At 52.9% G+C, this 25,285-nt stretch overlaps 2 protein-coding genes and 1 long non-coding RNA gene across 12 annotated transcripts in view; 1 reads left to right on the top strand and 2 right to left on the bottom strand.

The window, feature by feature from the left end:
• The window catches only part of LOC127582547 (lipoprotein lipase-like), a 140,591-nt gene that overhangs the window by 25,052 nt on the left and 90,254 nt on the right, over positions 1 to 25,285 (bottom strand). Inside the window, exons 1-4 of one of the 4 annotated variants that reach the window (XM_052037892.1) lie at positions 15,571 to 15,991; positions 7,017 to 7,204; positions 5,250 to 5,429; positions 5,050 to 5,161 (exon numbers count right to left, since the gene is read on the bottom strand). In XM_052037892.1, the coding sequence (XP_051893852.1) occupies positions 5,050 to 5,161; positions 5,250 to 5,429; positions 7,017 to 7,204; positions 15,571 to 15,670 (580 nt within the window). In that variant the 5' untranslated portion in view covers positions 15,671 to 15,991. Of the gene's footprint in view, positions 1 to 5,049; positions 5,162 to 5,249; positions 5,430 to 7,016; positions 7,205 to 10,018; positions 10,156 to 15,570; positions 15,992 to 25,285 lie in introns of those variants that run through there. The other 3 variants (XM_052037894.1, XM_052037895.1, XM_052037896.1) reach the window with 3 other exon arrangements.
• LOC127582549 (uncharacterized) overlaps positions 1 to 25,285 on the top strand; it is a 118,113-nt gene that overhangs the window by 27,416 nt on the left and 65,412 nt on the right. The gene's annotated exons all lie outside the window — the stretch shown is intronic.
• si:ch1073-396h14.1 (disintegrin and metalloproteinase domain-containing protein 10) overlaps positions 22,415 to 25,285 on the bottom strand; it is a 177,162-nt gene continuing 174,291 nt past the window's right edge. For all 5 annotated transcript variants that reach the window (XM_052037890.1, XM_052037886.1, XM_052037887.1 and 2 more), the window contains exon 16: positions 22,415 to 22,830. In XM_052037890.1, the coding sequence (XP_051893850.1) occupies positions 22,778 to 22,830 (53 nt within the window). In that variant the 3' untranslated portion in view covers positions 22,415 to 22,777. The remainder of the gene's footprint in view (positions 22,831 to 25,285) is intronic.

The raw sequence follows: 25,285 nt of genomic DNA, 5'->3' as shown, positions 1-25,285 counted from the left end.
TGGCCGAGGGATCAGGTACCGGCTTTCCAAGCTGGAGGAACATCTCCATGAGGCACTGCCTCCAGGCTCCAGGCTCCTTCCATTGCATGGTTCACCGCTGGCCCAGTGTTGGAGGGTGGGCGAGGGACCCGGAGGCATGGATCTGCCCAGGCAGTGAGGGAGTGGAAGGAGGAGTGTTTTCTCCATTGAGAGAGAAAGGGAAATTAACCAACTGGTCATCAGACCTTCCAAAGAATCGGGACTACCAATGAGATTCTGAGCCTTTGAGAATTACTGTGGCCCTCCACAGTCAGACAGTGGAGGGGTTCAAGGTTGTCAGCTGATGTTCAGCGAACAGGGAGACATTCAACACACAGAGACACAGAAGACTGCAGATGCTGGAATCTGAAGCAACACATGATCTGCTGGAGGAACTCAGCGGGTGGAGCAGGATCTGTTGGGAGGGGGTGGTGGGGAAGGAATTGTCGACGTTTCAGGTCTGAACCTTGCATTAGGATTGAGAGTGGAGAGGTGAAATGGCCCGTATAAGAAGAGAAGGGGCTTGTGGTGAGACAGGAGTCCACCAATCCACCTTGGACCCCTTCCTGAGTCCAGCAACAACCTCAGACTTCTTTCTCATCGTTTCCCCTTCTCCCCTTTATACTGACCGTCTCACCTCTCCACTCAGTCCTGCTGCAGGGTTTCAACCTGAAACATCGACGAGTCCTGCCCTCCCACACACGCCGCTCGACCCGCTGAGTTCCTCCAGCAGATTGTTTGATGCTGGACACATGCTGGCTTGAAGTTGTTGGCTGTAAAGGGATCTGAGGGATTCATTGGCTCAGTGTGGGGCTACAGGATGCAGGATGGAGGGGGTGTTTGTGGAGACAATTGGCCTGGTGAAGTGTGGGCCTCAGGAACTGTCCACATCCTGAGCTGATGACTTGTTAACTGACAAAATCCCAACAGAAGCAAAGAAGTGGGGCAATGAATACAAACCCTGTGGGAGTCAGCAGGCAGAAGGAGCAGTGTAACACAGGGAACACACAACAGGAAAAGCTGAATCACTCCCCATCCCAGTGTGGTGGCTGAACCACTTGGCGAAGGGACAGTGTACCACCGCACCACGGCTGTACCACAGGCATACAGTGTACCACCGCACCACGGCTGTACCATAGTACAGGTGTACAATGTACCACCACACCACAACTGTACCACAGGCGTACAGTGTACCACCGCACCACGGCTGTACCATAGTACAGGTGTACAATGTACCACCACACCACAACTGTACCACAGGCATACAGTGTACCACCGCACCACAGCTGTACCATAGTACAGGTGTACAATGTACCACCGCACCACGGCTGTACCACAGGCATACGGTGTACCACCGCACCACAGCTGTACCACAGGGCGGGCGTACAATGCACCACCACACCACAGCTGTACCACAGTACAGGTGTACAATGTACCATCACACCACAGCTGTACCACAGGCATACAGTGTACCACCACACCACAGCTGTACCACAGGGTGGGTGTAGAGTGTACCACCGCACCACGGCTGTACCACAGGGCACAGGCAGAAGAGAGGAAGGACAACAAGAGGCCATTAGAAGATTAAACCAGGCCACTTCTTGAGACCCCCAACCACAACAGCAACAAGGAAATAGGTGGGAAGCTCCAGCTGTCAGAGAGTTTACGGGGCCTGGGTCCTGAACTGAAAGGGTCCCTGGTACAGGAAGAGGCATCAGCCAAGGAGAGGTCAGGAGACTGACACTGTTGCTGAGCTATCGGTGTGTTCAGGGCTCGCTCTGCAGAACAAGGTCACCAGCAGTGGCAGACTGCAGTAATCAGTGAGCACTGAGGGCAGGGTGGCTGCCAACTCTCCATGCCACACACCACACCGCAGCAGATACTTAGAATGTTACTGGAGGAAACTGTCCCATTTTATGCCAAAACACAACAGTTTCTATAGTTTAGATTGATACATGTGAACTTATTGGAACACTTGGACTGCGACTCTGTTATAATGAATGTTGAAATCAAAACTTTTCAACAAATATTACAGGGCGTCAGTTTATGGTAATACAATGGTAAACACCAAGTATTTCTGGGTCAAAGGTTGTTATCATAACAAAGCATTTATAGATCGGCTGTAAGTAGCTCAGAAATAATCTTAAACAAAGCTCACCGCAGACCCAGGGATTGTGGCAAAGAGAACTGTACTTCAAGAAAGAACAGCTTCCACAGGCAGCCCAATCCAACAGTTCACATTCTGCCCCAACACTCCACAAGGAATGTTACCATCCTATCTACCCCAGACACACGGATCACGTCGGGGTCTCAAGGCCAGGACGTCCCATTGGAATGTCCTGATTTGGCCTGAAAATGGTCAGTGAAGTGTTGTGTTCCATGTTAAGGTGTGATCAAATCCCCAGACCAGTGTGTTTCAACTGTGAGGAGGTGGGATTCTGAAACACACAGCCCCCGAATGTCCGGGTGCACACAGGGAGGGGCAAGGCCCAAACGCACAGCCCCGAATGTCTGGGTCCACATGGGGGGCAGGACCCAAACACACTGCCCCTGAATGTCCAGGTCCACACAAGGGGGCAGGACCCAAACACACAGCCCCCGAATGTCCGGGTCCACACAGGGGGGCAAGGCCCAAACGGAGGAGCCGTGTGTCAGAAACCCAGATCTCCAGCACGCAGAATGCCCAGAGGTATAGGACAGGAACAAATTAAACATGATCTTTGAAAGTCAATAAATCCCTAGGCCCACACAAAATGGACCCTGCTCTGATAACGTAAATGTTTGTGGGCAGGGGACTTGTAAATGTTTAAGTATTTTGGGGTCAATCCTCACAACAATGGGGGAGGATACAGAATCTGACCATCTGTTTCCAGTGCTGGTTGGGACAAGGTGTCAGAGAGGCAGAAGGCACCAAGTGTGGTCCTGTTGTTTACAGGGAGCGAAGGGAGATTAAATAATCGCACGCCTGGCAGCCTGAAACAGGGGGAAGGTCAGGTACCACAGGGCTCAGGGTCAGGGGGAAGGTCAGGTACCACAGGGTCAGGGGGGAAGGTCAGGTACCACAGGGCTCAGGGTCAGGGGGAAGGTCAGGTACCACAGGGCTCAGGGTCAGGGGGAAGGTCAGGTACCACAGGGTCAGGGGGGAAGGTCAGGTACCACAGGGCTCAGGGTCAGGGGGAAGGTCAGGTACCACAGGGTCAGGGGGAAGGTCAGGTACCACAGGGCTCAGGGTCAGGGGGAAGGTCGGGTACCACAGGGTCAGGGGGGAAGGTCAGGTACCACAGGGTCAGGGGAAGGTCAAGTACCACAGGGTCAGGGCCAGGGGGAAGGTCGGGACCACAGGATCAGGGGGGCCAGGTACCAGAGGGTCAAGGGGAAGGTCGGGACCACAGGGTCATGGTCGGTGGGGGGGATGGTCGGGTACCATAGGGTCAGGGTCAGGGGAAGGTGTAGGTTCACCAGGATGCTGCCTGGATTAGAGAGTATTAGCTATAAAGAGAGGTTGGACAAACTTGAATTGCTTTCTCTGGGGCTGCGGAGACTCAGGGGAGACCTGATAGCGGCATCTAAAATTGAGGTGTCTAGATAGGGGAGATAGAGTCTTTATCCCAGTGTAGAGGGGCCAGGGGCACATTATGCTCCACCCTCAGTGAATGGCAGGACTGGCTGCTGCATGTGTGTGGCCTTATCCAATTGAATGGGATCGGAAAGATACATGCAGGCAAGAGGTCTGCTTTTCTTTAAGTTATTTAGTATCAATATTTTTAATTAACTTGTATCACTTGAGTGTTACAGGTAAATTATTCAATTTAAAAAAATATTGAATAATATTTTAACTCTTTCATTGTTTTTAAACACGTTAGAGCTGTACAAAACTTTGGTTAGGGCACAGTTGGAGTATCATGGCAGTCCTGGGCGCCCCGTTACAGGAAGGATGTGGGGGGCTTTGGAGAGGGTGCAGAAGAGGTTCACCAGGATGCTGCCTGGATTGGAGAGTATTAGCTATAAGAAGAGGTTGGACTGGTTTCTCTGGAGCATCGGAGGCTGAGGGAAGACTTGATAAAGGTTTATATAATTATGAGAGGCAGAGATAGGGTAGACAGTTGGACTCTTTTTCCCAAGATAGAAATGTCAAATACTAGAGGGCGTAGCTTTAAGGTGAGAGGGTGAAAGTTTAAAGGAGATGTGTGGGGTAAGTTTTTGCCTACACAGAGAGTGGTGGGTGCCGGGAACACGCTGCCAGGGGCGGTGGTAGAAGCACACATGATGATGATGATTAATAGGCATTCAGATTGACACACGAATATGCAGGGAATGGAGAGATGTGGATCATGGACAGGCAGTTAGGTTTAGTTTAATTTGGCAACATGTTTGGCACAGACACGGTGGGCTGAAGGGCCTGTTCCTGTGCTGTACTGTTCGAAGTTCTGTGTTCGATGTTCTATCTGACCATCGGACATTTGAAAGCAGTTCAGTGGTCTTTGACAGTAACTGAGGCGGGACCAGTGTTCTATAAAGGTTCAGCATGACCTCCCTGCATTTACACTCTGTTCCTCTATTGACAAGTCCCAGCATTGTCTTCCTGACTGCGTTCTCCACCGGCCTTGCGGTTTGTGCACACAATAGCCCAGGCCCCTCGCTCCTTTGAGAACTGATCCTTTATTCTATGTCATCTCTCCTCATTCTTGCTACCAAACTGTATTTGTCTGTGCCAAACTTCAGCTGCCGGGCTTCTGTGACTCCACTGGCCTGTCTGTATCCTACCGCAGTCTATCAGGGCCCCCTGCGCAGCTCACCGTGCTGCCAGGTTTGGTTTGCCCTCCAAGCCCAGGTCAGTAGCAAAGGCCCTGACACCGCTCCCTGGGATCGCCACTAACTCCTGCCTGACAAGCGACCATTCAGTGTGGCCCTCTGCTGTTTGTCTCTCTGCCAACGTCGAGCCACGTTATCAATGTTCCTCTCTGAGGAAATTTCCACAGTTTTTTCCCGGTCTCCACCAATGAAAGGACGGGACTGTTCCTGCGGGATTACCTGTAATCCTGCCGAGTTTGTTGGTGACACGACTCCCTGCAAAGCCAGCCACGTGGGCACCCAGGCTGTATCCAATCAGGTGCATCTTGCTAGCTGGAGTTCGCTCTCGTTTCTATAAGAAGCCCAAAAGAATGTCACTGGTTTAAAAAGAGTTCATGAGGAAGGTTTCCTTGGCAACAGCCGGCATTTCAACTTCTCACCTCCAACCAGTTGATGAGCTTGGCGATGTCTTGGCCAACCAGCCGAGTATTCTGGGCTGCGATTGGATAATGCTGGTGAGCGCGATTGAGCCAATCCACAACGAGGATGTTAGCGTCAGGCTCACTCCGGTACAGAGCGACGACCATCTTTTCAATCCAGGTCTCAAACATCCCACTCACCTGAAAATGTACAAGTCAGCAGTCAGACTCTGCCTGAGGGCGTCTTCCGGACGGAGGTGGCAGGCAGACTCCCCACCCTGGGGTCTTCGTCCTCCTCACTGGGTCCAGCGTCTCTGAACCAGCTCATCTCCCCTCCCTCAGTGACCCTCCCTCTACCCTTCCCCAACTCATATGTCCCTCCCGCTCTCCTCACTGTGACCCTCCCTCTACACTCCCTCAGTGACCCTCCCTCCTCACTCACTGACCCCTCCCTCAGTGACCCTCCCTCCTCACTCAGTGACCCCTCCCTCAGTGACCCTTCCTCCAACTTCCCTTTCTCCAGCCTTCCTCAGTCCAACCCCTCCTCCTACACCTCGTACCCTCCTCATGTACCGTAACCTGACTTTTGTCAGAACTGATCCATTCCAAGCGACATTATGGCCAGAACCCAGGATGCTTCTCGTTTTCAAGCTCCCAAGGGGAATTTTCCGGAGTGTTTGCGAAACATTGGACTGGGGATGTTGTGGTTTGGAATCACCCTGAAGGAAATCCCCACCCCTCCTCAGCTCAGGGAGTTGCCTCGGAGTCCGAAGATGGGTCTTCAGTCCCAGTGCAGAAACCCAAGTACCAGGTCTGACACTCGGTGCAGGACTGAAGGGGAGCTGCACTGTCAGAGTTCCCACCGGGGCCGAGACTTACCGCGCACACCCACCCCCCCCACCACCGTGTCATGGCCAAAACCAGTGCCTCAACCACCACAAGGAGTGCTGGTGTTTACGAGAATGTTGTCCACTAATGGACTGTCTGGTTTCCCCCAGCACAATGTGGACCACACTTCTAAATACTTCAACCCTGTAAAACATGGTGTGGTGTTCTTGAAAGCAGTGATAAAAGAGCATATCTCTCAGCTTCCAGGCGAAATAATCAGAGCTCAGAGCAACCTTGTGGCTGCTGAAGTATGTGTGATAGTCGGGACCCTGGGGACATAGGGGGCTGTTCTGCCCACACCACTGCATTCTCCCTCTCTTCACCCCTTGGTTCAATCCCATGATTACTCCAGTCCAACCAAAGTCCCTCAGCATCTCCTTGAAATTTGTGGTTGAATCCCACACTTGCCCATTTGAGACCCACTGACCTTCACAGCAAGAAATGGCTCCAGGCATCACCCAGCCGCCATGTTTAGATTTTCGGATCAGGGCCCCAGATCCAAGCTCACGCATCCCCGGTGGATTTATCTTCATCACCGGTGACTGCGCCTTCCACACCGGCCCCAGGTGCTACATTGCCGGACCCTCTGCATCCCGGTGCCTCCTCCCTCCCGCCAAACCCTGCGGATTACCCGTTTGCTCAGTTTCCTGAGGGTCTGTGACCTGGTGTGAAATGTTTTTGGACGACGCTCGCTCACGTTGCTGTGTGATGGTGTGAGGTGATGCTGGTTATCGTTCTGCACTCTGTCACTGCAAGAAATCATTTCTCCCCATCTTAGCACCCCTTCCCCCGGTGAGATTGCCCCCTAATCTACCCTGGTGTGACGGGGCCTTGGAGACGTTTAGTGCTGCACTAGCTTCGGATAACACGGGCTGTCCACACTCAGTGTAAAGCACTCACACTCCACCCATGGATGATGAAGAAAGTCTTGCTGCTAGTGTTGAAGCTGCACTTGGCCAGAGAATCGGTGTTGCCGGCGACGATGTAACACTCATCCTCTGACGGTGCCGAGAGACTTCGCAGCGAGAAACGGGTTTTAATATGGTCCAGATCTTCAATGTCGTTGGTCTGGAGCTCAAGGGCACCTTCTGGGGGCAAGGGTGGAGGAATAAGGTTAGCTAAATATCCTCAGAGAAGCCTGCAGCAAACACATGGCCAGCTCTGACGGATGCCATTGCACTAACACCCCGTGGAAAGGCGAGCATGAAGGACACAGGTTGGGACCCAAGGGAAGGCTTAAATCAACACCCAACAGAGTTCATCAAAGGTGGCTGGATCCCAGGCAGACCCTTCCATGGGGATGGTCCCAAGACCAAATCTCCTCCATCCAATTAACCCTTACATCCATGTTCAATGCTGTCCAAAGGCAATGACTCAGTACATTCAAATATTGCACGTACCTTCAAACAGAGGAACTGCCCTGCACACTCTGTAACATGTTCGCCAACAACTCTGTCCAACAGCAGCATCAGAGCAAAGGGAGTCGATACCTTCAGACACAGCACCCCCTGTACACGGTGATCAGATACCTCTGGGGGTTGCACCGTTACAACAGACCACTGAATATCTCCATATTCACGAGCCTCAGAAAGAACTGGTGGGTGCAACTGATAAGTTGCTGTGGTAGAGAACCAGCATGGAGATGGGCCAAATGGGTCCTTTACAGCACCCCCATAAGAGGGGGTTTATCACACCATTGGAGCAGAGAGACAAATCCCTGCTGGAAAGTGCACTAGTGGGTAGAGCAGCCCCACCCTCACGGTACACCGAGCAGTCACCACCACATGTGATAACGCACCATTGACCCCTCCATGCACTGGGTACCTTAAACACATGGCTGATACTTTTATACACTGCTCCCTCATAACACATGAACTAGGATCAGGAGGAGGCCCCTCGGCCCCTCAAGGCAATTCTGCCATTTAAGAAGATCACTGCAGATCTGGTTATAACCCCAACTTCACACTCCCATCTCCCCCAACAACCCCACTGCTCAGCAAGGATCTATCCATCTCTGCCTTACAAACATTCAAAGACCCTGGCTCGCAGCAACCTACCCACATTCCCGACCCCAGCGCTCCTGACCCTGGCTCTGGCTGAACACCAGGCCCGAAGTCACGACCCTGGTCCCGGCAGCACTCCTGACCTGCACTCTGGACCCCTGGCTCACACTCTGAACTAATGTGGGAGCCAAATAACGAACCACCCAAATAATGGGATATCAGGTTATCGGAGGTTTACTGTGGATGTGGGAAAAAAAATGAGATTATCCACTTTGGTGGAAACACAGAAATGCAAAATACCTTTAAATGACGAAAGGCTAGAGATGGTGGTGCTCAGGTACGTTAAAATACAGGTAATGCAAGTCATTGGGAAGGCAAATGAAACATTGATTTGTATTGCAGTAAAGTAGGCATGCCTTACTCAAATTGCATAGAGTCCTGTTGGGACGACATCTGGGATAGTGTATGCGGCTCATTTCTGTACCCAAACAAGACAGCCTAGTGAAAGTCAGGTGAAAGCAAGGGTTTACCAGACTGGCCGATGAGATGGAGAGCACACGCAGACTGCACCTACTACACTCTTACTGGAGCGTAGGGAAATGAGACGCAATCTCATGTTTTGTTTTACAGGTTTTGAGAGGGTACACGTGAAGTCGATGATTTCCCCAGTGTAGTTGTCAGGAAACAGATCACGGACTCATCCCAATGAACGGCTATTCAGGATTAAAGAAGCTTCAATCACACGGATGTTTGGTAGTCACTGCTCAAGAGGGCCTTGGAGGCTCAGTGGCTCAGCCAATTCAGATCAACGTACGAATTCAGAGTAGGCCCCTCCACCATTTTAGAAGATCTCAGCCAATCCGATTGTAACCTCAATGCCACAGTCTACCACTGTAACCCTTCACTCCCTTGTTAATCAAGTATCTATCTACCTCTGCCTTAGAGATATACAAAGACTCTGCTTCCATAGCCCTTTGAGGAGTTATTGAATTTAACAACCCACAGAAAATTATTTCAACCCATCCCCACCTTAAATTATCAACCCCTTTATTGTTAAAAGCAGTAACCCCCTTGTTCTATATTCTCCCACAAGAGGAAATACCCTCTCTGCACCACCCTGTCAAGACCCCTCAAGATATCATGTGTTTTAATAAAATTCCTCCTCATTCTTCTGAACCCAGCCAATACAAGCCCAGCCTGCCCAAACTCTCCTCATGAGACAACCCGCCCACTCCAGATATCAATCCAGTAAGCCTCTGAACTTCTTCCAATGCATTCAATCATCCCTCAGATAAGGAGGCCGATGCTGTCCAAAGTACTTCACGTGTGGTCTCGCCAACGCCCTATACTGTACAACTGAAGCACAACCTCCCAACTTTTGTCTTCAATTCCTCCAAGAATAACAATAACATGCCCTTAGTTTTCTGGTGTGTGCTTGCACACAAGCTTTTGCAAGTCACGCACTGGGCTCTCTGCAACCTCCCATCATTTAGATTACTTGTTAAAATGGACAAATTTCACATTTCCCACATTCCACTCAATTTGCCAGGTCATTACTCACCCGCTGAATCTATCTGGATCCCTTTGTCCTCTTCACAAACTACTTCCCTACCCATGCCATCAAAATTCCTTCATCCAAATCATTCATATAAATTGTAAAACCCAGTGCCTGAGACACACAACTCATACCGGAAAAAGACCCACATATGCCTTCTGCTTCCTTTCACAGCCAGCCCATTCACACCAATATGTTACCACCTACAATGGTCAACGAGCCACATGTTGAAGCCTCAGAACACACAGCTCACTGCTCCATGGACTGGACCCTCATAAATACTCCTTGTAACAAGTTGATCAATACCTGCAAACATGGCATCTACATAACACACCGGCTAATACCTTCATACACTGCACGCTATCGTGTCTTCCTCTCAGGTGGTCCTGTGGGACTGAAGGTGGCTTGTTCCCACTCCAGATGTTGGTTTTGAGGTGGTTGCTGAGGCCATTGAGGGACCCACAGACCCTTCCACAGAGGGTGCCTGACGGAGCAGGTGGGTGGGTGGTCTGCGAGGTGGTAACCCTCCTTCCGCTGCTTATGCAGATCTATGGTGTCTGGCTGCGCGGAGCCCAGGTTCTCACTTTTGCACTTTGAGCAGCCGTGGGCCACAGGTTCGGTGGAGGGGTGGGTGGGTGGGTGGGGGGGTGTGTGTCTCATTTCTTTTAGGAGGCTTTCAGCACATCCTGGAAGCTTTTCCACTGCCCACCTTATAACACACTTATCAACATCGCCACATACCGCACCCCCATAGCCCACTGGTCAGCACTCCCACCAAATGCATACACAAACCTGCACCGTCATAAAACACAGTCAGTATCTCCATATGCAGAATCCAAATCCACACCAAGTCAACCCCTCCAGAGATGCCACCGCCACAATAGTCCAGTGGAGAACTCTGTACACAGCACCTTTATAATAGACTGCCAATCTCTCCAAACAAACACTCCCATAACCCATTGTTGATACCGCCACACACAGCATCATTAAAGCACATTGACTCCCCATATACCACACACTAATGACACAGATGATCCCTTTTGTAAAGCACCAAAACACATTAATCCACATAACCATACACTACACCATCATAACACACTTGGTACATTCATAACCTGCAATGTAACACTGTGATCACAGCAACATCATTCCATACCAATCCAGCCCACGTACACTGCAAATCATAATACACTGAGCGAACACCTCTGGACACTACACCAACATTGTGCTAAGGTGACACATTGTCCTCCACAGCACAAATCTGTTATCGCCACATGAGACACCCCATAACAAACTGGTCAGTTCCACCACGCACTCTACCCTCATTACTTTGTTGAACACGTTCATGTACCTACGCCCTCATAATACGCTATCTAAACCTCCAGACGCAGTGCTCCATAACACAGTGAGCCCACACCTCCATCACCAGCACCGTAGCACACTGTTTTACACTCCACACGTATGGTCTATATCCCATAATAGAGTCAAAACCACAAAATGCATCATCATAACACACTGATCTGATAGCTCCAGACACTGCACCATTGGTGACCTGTAACTCCACATACCGTAGTCTCAACACACCGAGCATAAGTGCGAGCATTCGCTGCACTGTCGGAACACACTTGCTGATACCTCAACACCCTCATAACACACAGCTTGAGCCTCCATACACTGCAAATTCATCACAACTGAATCTGTACCTCTGAACATGAAAGTTGGTGGTGTTGTGGATAGCGAGGAAGGTTGCCCAAGGCAACAGCAGGATATAGATCAGATGGGAAGCCGAGCAGATCATCAGCAGATGGAATTTAATTCTGACAAGTGCAAGGTGATGCATTTTGGGAAGATGTACAGTGAATGATCGACATTCCCTAGCACAGAGCACCAGCAGAGCCTTGGGGCTCAAGTCCATCGTTCCCTCAAAGTGATGCACAGGAAGGTCGGGCGGTGAAGAAGGCACACGGCATGCTTGCTTTCTTAGTTCGAGGCATGGAATATAAAAGTTGGGATAACATGCAATCTGCTGGAGAACTCAGCAGGTCAAACAGCATCTGTGCGAGGAAAGGAATTGTCGGCATTTTGGGTCAAAACCCTGCATCAAGAGTCCTTTTGACAACAATTCCTTTCCCCCCCAACAGATGCTGCTCGACCCACTGAGTTCTTCCAGCAGATTGTTTGTTGCTGGAGATTCCAGCATCTGCATTCTCTTGTGTCTGCATAAAAGTTTGGAGGTTATGTTGCAACTTTACAAAATATTGTTTAAACTGCACTTGGAGTACTGCAAGCACTCTGGTCACCACACCAGAAGGATGCAGTTGCACTGGAGAGGGTGCAGAGGCGATTCACCAGGATGGTGCCTGGATTGGAGGACTTTAGTTATGGGGAGAGATTGGATAGTTTGGATGTGTTTTCCCTGGGTGAGCTGGTAGAGGTAGATAAAATCACAAGAGGCATAGATAGGGTAGGTAGTCAGAATCTTTTCCCCAGGGTAGGGGTGTCACGGACAAGAGGGTGTGGGTTTAAGGTGAGAGGAAAGAGTTTTAAAGGGGATGGGAGGGTTTAAGACAAACAGTTTTGTTTAAAACAGACAGTTTTGTTTTAAACACGTGGTTGTTTTAACCACTTAATCAAGTGGTTGATACTCGAATGTGCCTCCAGAATAGCAGTGGAATTATATACAGTCGCTGAGTTTAAGAGAGAAATAGACAGTCACTTGAATAGACAAGGCACAGAAAGACACAGTCCTAATGTGGGCCGTGAGATTAGCGTAGGTGGGCTAAAAGGTTGGGCCAAGGGTCCGTAATTGTATGACTCTGTGACTCTAAAATCCCCAACATACTCCAGCTACCACCATAACACAGAGCAGACACCTCCAAACACACCAGTCAATGTCCTCCAGACCCTGCACCTCTCCGATAGAATTTGAGTTGATTCCCCCACACAATCTCCCTTCAGTGAGGTCGGGGTATGGTACAGAGACGGTGTCGGTGATGTCTTTTCAGTGCTCGAGATGTCTGCTGCAGGTTGTCTGGGTCTCGGAAGCGTACAGGGTGGCAGTGATAACTGCAACCCAGTGAGCCATGATCGCAATCGAAGGTGGTGGAAGGGACCCTGCAAAGGCCTCCTCAACCACATCTCTGTCTTTGGCGCCAGTGCCCATCCCACAGCAGCCTGTTGGGTCCAGACAGACTGACAAGGAGCAGCAAAGGTTGGCATACACGGCTGGCATACCCCAACTCAAGTACAACAACACCCGTAGCAGACCGTATCTCTGCTGAAGTCCGAACACTTGAGTCACAAACCACAGCCTCATCACTCCCAGCTGGGAAGAGGAGGAGAGACCAGGGACTTCAAGGATGCATCATGAAGAAGGGAGACGTCCGACTGTGGTAACTACAGAGGGGTCTCCCTGCTGCCTGTCACAGGGGAAGTCATCTCAACCACCTTCTCCCTGGAATCCCTTTCCCCAAATCCCAGTGTGGATTCTGTCCATCAGAGACACAGTGGGCATGATGTTCACTGTGAGACAATCCCAAGTGAAAGGCAGGGGTCAGCACCAGCCACAGCGGACAGACCCCTGGCCCTCCCCAAGCCTCTGCTCTGACTCCCTGCGTCGGCAGTGACCATGGAACACCTCAAACTTGGCAGCCCACCATTTCACGCAAGCCATGACACAAACCAGCGGGTCTGCAGCAGGACCAACTGCAGCAAAGCCCAGTGTCAGACCAGGCCTGAGTCTGCCCCTTTCCGAAGGTTTCTCGCTGTGAAGTCGACCTCACCTCCAGCAGGACCTGTCGCGGGAGGGGAGCTGATCTCCAGATCCAAGGAGAAACAGTTCAAGTTACAGCCATCACACAACAGAACCAAGGTCCTAGACTACCCCCACCCCTGACACATGGGGGGACACGGCCACAATCCACAAAGAGCCTGGGCTCTGGGGGCTGGGGGACTGGCCTCCACTACTGTCCAGTTCAGGGCGTTACATTCCAGAACAACAATGGGTCTGGGGGGAGGAGACCCAGGGCCGGTGGATCCAGGGACCCCCACCCCAACAACCCCACCACCCACCGACACTGACCCACCAACTCCCAGGGGGGTGCCACTCCCCAATGGATCGGTCGTCTCTGACCTTGTCTCCCACAGTTAATGCTCTGTGTCTCAACTTTTCCAGAAATCCCACATTCCTGGTATTTGGTGATGCACCTGGACTGTGAGAGCAGCCCCCAGCCCCGCACCCCTGCCCCTGCCCCAGACCCAAGCCCCAGACCCCAGCCCTGGAACCTGGACCCCAGCCCGAGACACCAGTCCTGGACCCCGGACCCCAGCCCTGGACCCCTGCCCCAGACAACGGACCCCAGCCCCGGACAGGGATGCCAGCCCTGGACCCCTGCCCCTGACCACGGACCACAGCCGCAGACCCCAGCCCCCAGACCAGAACCCTGCCATGGACCCCAGACCTCAGACCCCCGTTTCCGGACCAGTGCCCCTAACCCTTGCCCTGGAATCCTGTTTCCAGACCCCAGCCCCGGACCCCAGACCCAGACCCCAGTGATGGACCCGTGCCCTGGACTCTGGACCCCTGCCCCAGACCTCCACCCCAGACCCCTGCCCAGGTCCCCGGACCCCGGTCCCAGACCCCTGCCCTGGACACTGGACCCCAGCCCCTGACGCCTGCCCAGGACACCAGCCCTGGAACCCTGCCTCAGGGCCCGGACCCCTGTCCCAGACCCCAGCCCCGGACCCCGGACCCCAGCCCCAGACACAGACCCCAGCCCCGGACCCCTGCCCCAGACCCCAGCCCCCAGCCCCAGAACCCTGTGACGGACCCCAGCCCCGGACCCCTGTTTCCAGACCACTGCCCCGACCTCTGCCCCGGAACCCTGCTTCCAGACCCTAGACCCGACCCCAGCTCCGGACCCCAGCCCCGGACACGGACCCCAGCCACGGACCCCTGTTTCTGGACACTGGACCACTGCCCAGGACCCTGGACCCCCGTCCCGGACCCGTTTCCGGACCCCAGCCCCGGACCCTGGACCCCAGTGATGGACCCATGCCCCGGACCCCTGCCCCAGACACCAGCCCTGCGGACGCCAGCCCCGGACTCCAGCCCCGCGGACGCCAGCCCCGGACCACAGACACCTGCACTGGAAACCAGCCCCGGACGACGGACCCCAGCCCTGGACCCCAGACACGGACCACGGACGCCTGCACCGGACTCCAGCCCCGGACCCTGGACCCCTGCCCCGGACACCAGCCCCGCACCATGGACCCCTGCTCCGGACGCCAGCCCCGGACCACGGACCCCTGCCCCAGACCCCAGCCTCCGACCACTGCCCCGGACCCTGGACCCCTGCCCCGGACCCCAGTGACGGACCCGTGCCCCAGACCCCAGCCCCCAGCCCTGGACCCCGAACCCCTGCCCCGGACCCGTGAGCCACCCCGGCCCCCCGGGACCTGCCAGCCCCGCTCTTTGTGTCGCTGCTCAGTCGCCGATCAACAAAGGATCCGATCCGCGGCCCCGGGCGCCACCGGAGTCCACAGTCGGGCCCGGCCCGACCGCAGCCGTGTGGGAACAGTGACAACTTCTCACCGGGACCCCGAGTGCCGGCCTCTACCCCAACTCCCCCCGTGAACGGAGCCCTCACACCGAGCTCCCGTAACCGGCCCGGGAACTGCACGTCCACCCACACCGGACCCCCACTCACACACCTGCCCGTCCCCCCACCTTGCCACTCGATTCACACCCTCCTCTCCCCCCTGCTCCCCCATTCCCTCCCCTCCTCCTCTCCCTCCCCCTCCCCCTTCTCCTCCTCCTCTCCCTCCCCCTCCCCACTTTCTCCGACCTCCCCCCCCCCCCCCCCTCCACACTCCGACCACTTTCTCGCCCACCCACCTGCGGCGTCTCCTGTCTCCACAAAGCCGGGCAGGAGTGTGGAACCGAGGAGCAGAGGGAGGACCAGGGGCAGGGGGAGGGGGAGAGGCGGGCAGTACATGGCGAGCCCCTGCGAGCGGCGAGTCCCGGGCCGGGACTGGGGACGGGGTGCGCCGGCCGGCCGGCTCGGTGAGAGTGAGGGAGAGCCTCCGCCGATCACTGACACTGGATACACAAACACAGCCTTTAAATAACCGGAGAGCGGCCTGATTGGTGAGATCGGGGCTCGTCTCTCGGCAACCACACACTTCCAACCGGTTCCCAGCTGGGACAGGGCCGGTCGGGTCCCGGGTCAAGTATAAGTCTGCAAACATTGTTACCCCCACCGGCCACGTTAACCCGCTCCACGCTGACCACTGCAGCCCTCGCCAACACACTCCGATCCCCGCCCCCCCCCCCCCCACCCCGCTCTAAGTTTGACTCATGCAGGCAGATCGCAACTCCTCCGAGCCACCGCAATCGACTCCGACCCGCTGGAAGCTCGGTCACCACTTCCCACTGCAGCATCTCCGCCCCGCTCTCCCCCTCCTCCACCATTCACACGCCAAACCTGACCCCCTGCCCATCACCCGTACCAACCCGACCGCCTGCCGACCCATAACAAGCTACACCTGCTCACCGCAAACAATCCTCCCCCACACCTGACACCCACACCAAATCCGTTCCAAACCGGTTTCACCCACTGCAAACGACTCATGCCCAATCAAAACAAACCTCTGACTCAGACCAACCTCCCCCACTACAAATTACCCCACCCATTCCAAACCCATTTTACGACCCCAACTGCTCCAAACCCCGTTCCAACCACTAGTACCAGCACCAAACCCCGCTTATTCTCACCAAACTACCCTGACCAATTCCAGGCAATCCCCACACACCCCAATCCAACCAGATGCACCTCAGGGTCACCCCTGCAAACGGGAGGCAGGAGATCCACAAAGCCATCACCCAGTCTGTGTTTGGTTTCTCCAGTGTAGAGGAGATCGCATTGAGAATCCTGACAACGGCACACTGGATTGGAAGATCAGTGGCTACCCTTCCTGACTGAGCCCAGCTCCCAGCCCTCGGTCCACAGCCCTCTGTACCTAAGTGATTCAAGTGCTCATCTAGACGACTGTGAGTGACTCTGCCTCCACCACTCTCTCCGGCAGTGTGTTCCAGATACTCACCACTCTCTGGGTGACAAAGGTCCCCCTCAGATCCCCTCTAAATCTCTTCCCCCTTACCCTAAATCTAGTTTTATCTACCTCTAATATGAGAAATAGTTTCCTGCAGTCTGCCCTCTCTGTGTTCCTCATTACTTCACACACCTCAGTCACGTCCCCTCCTCACTCCCTCCGCTCCAGGGAGAACAGACCCAGCCTCTCCGCGTAACCGAAACGCTCCATCCCACGCATCATCCCAGTGATGTCTCTCCTGTCTGGGTGTCTGAAACCAGGGGTCACAGTCTCAAAATAAGGAGCTGAACATTCGAGCCAGGAGAAGAAGTGTCTTCACCCAGAGGGTGGTGAATTTGTGGAATTCTCCACACGGGGGATGCAGAGGTTCAGCTGCAATGTCTGTTCAAGATTTATCGATGTTAAAGGAATCAAGGGATATGGGGTTAGTGGAGAAATAAAGTACTGCAGATGCTGGAATCTGGATGTAAAACATGATGAAGCTGGAGGAACTCAGCAGGCCAGGCAGCATCCGTGGGGAAAAGCAGGCGGTCAACGTTTTGGGTCAGGACCCTTCTTCAGGACTGAAGATAGGAAAAGGGGAAGCCCGATATATAGGAGGGAGAAGCAGAGCAGTGATAGGTGGACAAAGGAGGGGAGGTGGGGTGGGCACGGGGTGGTGATAGGTAGATGCAGGTGAGAGATAGTGATAGGCAGGTGTGGGGGAGGAGGGGCGAGCAGATCCTCCAGGGGATGGGGCAAAGGTAAGGAGGGAAAAAAGGGGTAGAAAAATGAGAGAGGCTGGGAAAGGGAAGAGGAGAAGAGGCCTGGTGGTGGTGGGGGGGGGGTTGGGTGTGGGGAAGGGGGTTAAAGGGATTACTTAAAGTGGGAGAATTCATTGTTCATGTTGTTCGGCTGCAAGGTTCCCAGATGGAAAATGAGGTGCTGTTCCTCCAGTTTGCGCTTGGAATTCTCCCAGCAGCGGAGGAGGCCGAGGACTGACATATCAGTGATAGTGTGGGAGGGGGAGTTGAAGTGGCCGGCAACAGGGAGATGCAGATCGCGGTTACGGACGGAGTGCGGGTGTTCTGCGAAATGGTCTGCGTTTGGTCTCACCAATGTAGAGGAGGCCACACTTGGAGCACCGAATGCAGTAGATGATATTAAGGGAGGTGCAGGTGAATCTCTGCCTCACCTGAGAGGACTGTTTGGGTCCCTGGACGGAGATGATGGAGGTGGTGTAGGGGCAGGTGTTGCACCTATGGCGGGAGCAGTGGGAAGTTCCCGGGGTGGGAGCGGGATGGGTGGGTGGGGAGGAGTGAACTGAGGAGTCACAGAGAGAGGAAACCCTGTGAAAGGCAGAAAGGGGGGGAGGGGAAGATACGCTTGGTGGTGGGGTCCTGTTGGAGATGGCGGAAGTGGTGGAGAATGATGTGTTGGATACATAGGCTGGTGGGATGAAATGTGAGGACAAGGGGGACCCTATCCCTGTTGGGTCTGGGAGGGGTGGGGGTGAGAGCGGTGGTGCGGGAAATGGCAGAGATACGGGTGCGAGCTCTCTCGACCACAGTTGGGGTGGGGTGGGGGGAAGCCCCGGTTAGAAAAGAAGTTGGACATCTGGGATGTCCTGGAGTGGAAAGCCTCGTCACGGGAGCAGATGCGGCGGATGCAGAGAAATTGAGAAATAGGAATCGCATCCTTGCAAGAGACAGGGTGGGAGGAGCTGTGATTGAGTACATAATCGAGATGGGGTTAGTGCAGAGAATGGAGCTGAGGACAAAGATCAGCCATGATGTGATAGAATGGTGGAGCAGGAATGAGGGGCCGAATGGTTTCCCCTGCTTCTGTTTCTTGTTCTTACATTCACTCTACCACTGCTGTTTGCCGGGACAAATTCTGGTTTCATGAGGACCATAGGAAGGCTGAGCAGTACCAGTGGCAAAACAGGGGCAGCACGGCAGCGTAGCAGTTAGCGCGACGCTATTACAGCACCAGCGATCGGGGTTCGATTCCCGACGCTGTCTGTAAGGAGTTTGTACGTTCTCCCGTGTCTGTGTGGGTTTCCTCCGGGTGCTCTGGTTTCCTCCCACATTCTAAAGACGTACGGGTAGGTTAATATGGGTTTAAAATGGGTGGCGTGGACTCGTTGGGCCAAAAGGGCCTGTTACCACGCTGTAAATAACTTTTAAAAAAAGATTTAAACATCCGGCCAAGACACAGCATAGGACTTGGTGCCCAGTCAACAGCCAAAATATCCTGGAATAGACACAGCTAAGGCGGCAGGTCAGTTGTGTGTGGTGATGGAACAGCCAACGGGAGGAGCAGCTCGGGGAAGGTCCCGCTGACGGTGAAACCGAGGTATGCTGAAGGACTCACCACCACCTCGCTTGATGGTCTCGGCCACTTTGATTCACTGCACATGATACAATGATTCAGCTGATGATACAGCAGGGGCTGTGAGACCAGATATCGGAGAACCAGCCGTGACTGGAGACAAACTCTTCCAGCGGAGCTATAGAGCTGACGTTCACCTAACAATGTGGAACATTGCTGAGGTGTGCACTGGCCTGATCACTATCAGTGCCCAGAATCTCAATTTTCAGCCAAGTGATGGAAACTACCATCAACACTGCCATCACCAATAATCCGTGAACTGATCCCCCGTCTGGGTATCACCAGGACCACTCAACCCCAGTCCTCATCACAGCCTTGGTCCTAACATGGACTAAAGAGTTGAACTCCGGAGACAAAGCGAGAGGAACGGCCTTTGACAACCAGGCAGCACTTGTTGAGCGTGGCCTCATGCTCAGTAAAACTAAAGTTACTGGGCATCAAGCACTCCAATGGTTGCAGTCACACCAGTCATAGAGGAAGATGGTCGTGGTTGTTAGAGGTCAATCATCCCAGCCCCAACTGAACTGGACCATTCATATAAATGCCATTGTTCAAGAGCCGGTCAGGGGCTGGGTATCTGCAGCCAACAGCCCAAGGCCGTTCCACCACCTACAAGGGAGGAGTCAGGGCTGGGATGGGAAACTCTCCACTCGTTTGGATGAGAGCAGCTTGCCACCAGTCAGAACAAAGCAGCCGTAACTGGCACTCCAACAGTAACCTGCACACCCTCTCCCTCCACCACAGGTTCCCCACAGCTCCTCCTGCACCACAGTTCTTGTGTCTTTCATTTCTCTCCGCTGTGTCTTGTTTGTGCATTTGTAAAGTCTGACAGGGTCTTGACCTCACGATCTACCTTGTTTGACCTTGCACCTTATTGTCTACCTGCAATGCACTTCCCTGTAGCTGTGACACTTTACTCTGTATTCTGTTATTGTTTTTACCCTGTACTACCTCAATGCACTGTGTAATGAATTGATCTGTACGAACGGTATGCAAGACGAGTTTTTCACTGTACTTTGGTACAAGTGACCATAATAATCCAATTCCAATAAGCTGTGCTATCTGTTGATAAACTTTGTCCCAGGGACAATTGGTTTCACTGCAACCCTTTGATGGCTCCAAGTTGCTGTTTTCCTATAAACTGTTATTATCTTTACCTTGGCTTCTGATCTTTGTTGCTAATCAATCATTTACTTTCAATTACTTTTGGCTGGCCTTTTATTTCAAGAGTCAGATTCTCCAGGGACTGAAACGTAACGCAGGCCAGCAGTCCCGTGTAGAACGGAGGGACCTTCAGTGTCGGAGGTTCTGCTTCCAGACGTGTTGTTAAACCAAGGCCTGTACTGCCCCCTCAGGTGGGCAGGAGAGGTCCCGTACACCACTCCACCAGTGGCCCCCCGCCAGATCCCGGCGATCATTTCACACACGGAAGGATCAGTGACCACTGCCGTCTGTGCCTCCTGATTGCATCTGTGGAGAGCCTGATGCCGATTTGAACGTTGCCCCTTGTTTCCCCATCAGAGGGAATGGCAGCCAGAAGCAGGATGAACTGTCATTGCTTACAGGACAGGGTTTCATTTACACTGTGGTTCTAGAAGGTAGGAAACTGAGCATGTGTCATAAATGTCTCCATGGCAACAACCCACATTGCCACAAATGATGGTATTTTCTTACATGCTTAAAAACAAATGAGAATGTACAAGGCCTGGTTAGAAAGTTTGAAGATGACACAAAAGGTGTCCTTGACGGTGAAGGTGGTTATTGGGATTTACTGAGGGATCTCGATCAGCTGGGCCGAGGAATGGCAAATGAAGTTTAATTCCAACAAGTGAGAGGTGTTGCATTTTGGGAAAATAAATCAGGGTAGAACACTCAGTGAACGGTAGGGTGCTGGGGAGTGTTGTTGAGGGACCGAGGAGTACAAGTACATGGTTCTCTGAAAGTAATGTCGCAGGCAGACAGGCTGGGGATTTATCAGTCAGGGCATTGAGTATAGACAGTTGTACAATATATTGGTGAGGCCACATTCAGAATATTGTGTTTAAGTTTTGGTCACTATGCTAGAGGAAAGATGCCATTATTCTGCAAAGGATGCAGAGGAGATTTATAAATATGTTGCCAGAACTTAAGAGCGTTATAGAGCATGGTGGATCAGGCAAGGACTTTTCTCATTGGAGCATAGGAGGATGAGGGGTGATCTGGGGGTTCATATCCACAGATCACTGAAAGTTGCCTCGCAGGTGGATAGGGTAGTTAGGAAAGCTTATGGGGTGTTAGCTTTCATAAGTCGGGGCATCGAGTTTAAGGGCTGCAAAGTAATGATGTAGCTTTACAAAACTCTGGCTAGACCACACTTAGAGTACTGTGTCCAGTTCTGGTAGCGTCATTATAAGAAGGATGTGGAGGTGTTGGAAAGGGTGCAGAGGAGATTTACCAGGATGCTGCCTGGATTAGAGAGTATGGATTATGAGGAGAGACTAAAGGAGCTAGAGCTTTACTCATTGGAGAGAAGGAGGATGAGGGGAGACATGATAGAGGTATACAAGATATTGAGAGGAATAGACAGAGTGGACAGCCAGCGCCTCTTTCCCAGGGCACCAATGGTTAATACAAGAGGGCATGGCTTTAAGATAATGGGTGGGAAGTTCAAGGGAGATATCAGAGGGAGGTTTTTCACCCAGAGAGTGGTTGGTGCATGGAATGCGCTGCCTGGGGTGGTGATGGAGGCTGATACATTGGACAAGTTCAAGAGATTGTTAGATAAGCATATGGAGGAATTTAAGATAGAGGGATATGTGGGAGGAAGGGGTTAGATAGTCTTAGGCGTGGTTTGAAGGTCGGCACAACATGGTGGGCCGAAGGGCCTGTATTGTACTGTATTGTTCTATGGTTCTATGGTTGTTATAGAGGTGCAGAAAATCATGAGTAGATAGGGGGAATTCACAGAGTCTTGCCCAGGGTTGGGAATCAACAACTAGAGGGTATAGGTTTAGGGTGAGAGGGGAGAGATTTAATAGGAGCCGGAGGGGCAACTTTATGCAGAGGGTGCTCTGTATATGGAACAAGCTGCCAGAGGATGTGGTTGTTGGAGGGAAATGAACAACATTTAAAAGGCATTTGGACAGGGAAAGGTTTAGTGGATATGTGCCTAAGGCAGGCAAATGTGACTAGCTTGGATGGGCATCCTGGTCAGCATGGACCAGTTGGGTTGCAGGGTCTATTCCCATGATGTATGAAAGTCTGACTCCAAAAGAAAAGATGTCGAAGTTTAATAGAAGCTTTGGGAAATGGCGAACATCTACCTGTGGGGATGGTGTGGATCTACTTCCAATCATTTACATTTCTGAGTAACTGCATATCATGTTATAGAGGCGTAGAACTGCTACAGTGCACATTGAAGCCATTTGTCCTGTCAAATCCACACCAGCTCCTTGGAGAAAATCCCATAGTCCTGTTTCTCCCTTCCTTCCCCGTTGCCCTGAACGTCTTTCCCAGGCCGGCCGCAGGGTGATTTGGAACCTCTGTTTGAGGGGTGTTGCAGCTTTGAGACACGGTTGGTCCAGTGATCGGAGGGTGTCGTTATCTGTGGAAGCCCCCGCAGTCCATCAGATGATCAATCACATTACGTCGGCCCGGCCACGGAAGGTTTGTAGTTCAGTCATCGGCTGCCCTGCAAAGCAAGAACGGGGAAAGGGAACAGTGAGGGCTGCTGCTGACAGCGGACTCTGGGCCACTGGCCTTCCTCATGAATCACCTCCTGGTCTGTCCTCCTCGACTACACCTCGAGTTCTCAGCGCATCATCCCGCTTCTTGCTCCATCTGCCCACAGAGCATCCACTCACATTCCGTGGACTCGTTCCATGCACAGCCTGCTGATCGAGGCCGGGAATCTCACACTGCTGACCACTGGCAGTGAGGCCAGGCTCCAGCTACTGCTGTGCGAGGACTGGCCTTGGCTGAACACTGTTGTACTGGTCTTGACTGACCACTGGTGGACTGGCCTTGGCTGACCAATGGACTGGTCTTAGCTGACTGTTGGGGACCAGGACACAAAAGGAACCAACACTTTCACCCTCCAGTGTTGAGGCACGTTGAGCCAATGGGAAGTGCTGTGACTCAATGTTTCAATGGAATTGTGTTTTAGTGACCCTTCCTCATTACACAACACCAGACATAGAATTGCTGATCCCTCACTGGCTCCTCAGCAGACCAGTCTAGGAATCCAGCCCTCACACACCACGTCTTCATGCTCCTCACTGTTCCTGACATGTGTGTAGGTTGGACAGAGGTTGACAAGGCTGCAATAATCATGAAGAAACTGTCTCCCTGCTTTTGCCGTGCAGCCACAGCCTTTCTCCTCACCAGTGACCCTGTGTGGCTTCTACCTTCACCATAGACAGCACGCAAAGCCCCCAAGATCACTGCAGCCCCCATGTACCTCGAGTTTGTGGTTTCCACTGTTTAGGGGTTGAGAGACAACTACCACCAAAGCTTCCTGCCCCCACTGGAGGAATGGCCCCGGCTACATTTGTAAACCCCAAGCCTTCAACAGCTGACACAATCATTCTGAAGTCCTTCCTCAGGCCCCACAGACCGAATGCTCAGTAACCGTGGGCTCTGATCCCAGTTACAATCAGATTAACACTCCCGGAACAGTCTGCACTGCACTCAGCAGCTTGCCCACAGGACAGGGAGACTGAATGGGGGAGTGGACCCATGGGACAGGCAGAATGGGCTCACAGAGTCACACAATAGGGTTAGGACGGGGAGTGGGAGGGATGGGGTATCAGGGAGTGGGGTAAGAGGGAGTGGAGTAAGAGGGAGAGTCCTTTAGAGAATAAACGGGGTATCAGGGAATGGGGGAATTGGAGTGAGTGGGATTGGAGTAACAAAGCAGGGGGATAAAGAGAGCTTAGGGAGTGGGGTATTGGGGTAACAGAGAGTGGAGCCAACTATCCCCGCCAGCTGCCCTTACCCTGTCCTTTCCCTGGAGCTTATATCTGCTCCAGTGTCTCCCCAACTCCCTCTGAACATCCGGATTGATTCCGTTTCCACCACCTCTGTCCCAGATCATTCTCACCTGGTTTAAATTCTTCTCTTCAATCACTCCTGTACCTTTACCCATCTCTTTACAGCTGGCTACCACCCTCCTTTAACCATTTACTCATGGGATTAACTGTCCTGGTTAACCTCCCCCCACCAACCCAACAACGGTCATGTTTCCGTCAGATCCCCCCTCCACCTTCGCCCTCCAGAGAACGACCTGACACCTTCAGCCGGAGCTGAGAGCTGGAATCCCACATCCCAGAGCCAGTCCTTCTGCACCATCCGTGGGACCTTCCCACCCTTAGGGCTGGTGATCAGTGTGGCCTCCCCAGACAGAGCTCCGTGCAGGCCCAACACAGGTTTGGGACGCTGGGTTCACAGGGCTTTGCTGACTGCTCTCTCAACGTCCTGCGACCCCCCCCCCAGCATTTATTCACGTGTGTGCCCAGCCCTCTCCGTCCCTGCACCCTGAACGCCACCACCTTGTTTGTATCATTTCACCTCATTCCTTCTGCCACAACGTATCACCGCACTCGTCCCTGCATTACGTTCCACTGCCCACGTTCCACTGCCCTATCCGCATCCTCTGGTGAACGTCACTATTCTCAATGACCACCTACAAATTCTGTGGAGTCTGTAAATATTGAAATTCCACACACCTATCTCTGAGTCATTGATACGCATCAGGAACTCAGTGCCCTGGGCTGCAGCTCTCACCACTGACAGCTGGGCACAGAGTCCCCACATCATCCCCACATTCCCATCAACTCTTCATGGATTCTAATACTCACCTACACACTGGGGATAATTTACAGCATCCAATTAACCTACCAACCTGCATGCCGTTGGGGTGTGGGAGGAAACCGGAGCTCCCGGGGGGAACCCACAGAGAGAACGTGCAAACTCCACACAGACAGCACCGGAGGTCAGGATTGAACCCAGGTCTCTGGAGCTGTGAGGTAGCGGCTCAACCCGCTGTGCCACTGCTGCTGCCTGCCACTGTGTAGTTGCTGAGCATGTCCTTAGACCTTGTCCTGCATGAGGGAGTCCCACTCCCCATTCCCTGTGGGTGTGGCAGT

The sequence above is a fragment of the Pristis pectinata genome, chromosome 24, assembly GCF_009764475.1.
Source record: "Pristis pectinata isolate sPriPec2 chromosome 24, sPriPec2.1.pri, whole genome shotgun sequence".
Classification (NCBI taxonomy): domain Eukaryota; kingdom Metazoa; phylum Chordata; class Chondrichthyes; order Rhinopristiformes; family Pristidae; genus Pristis; species Pristis pectinata.
The sequence above is the reverse complement of the archived record's forward strand: the minus strand, read 5'-3'. Positions and strand labels throughout refer to the sequence as shown.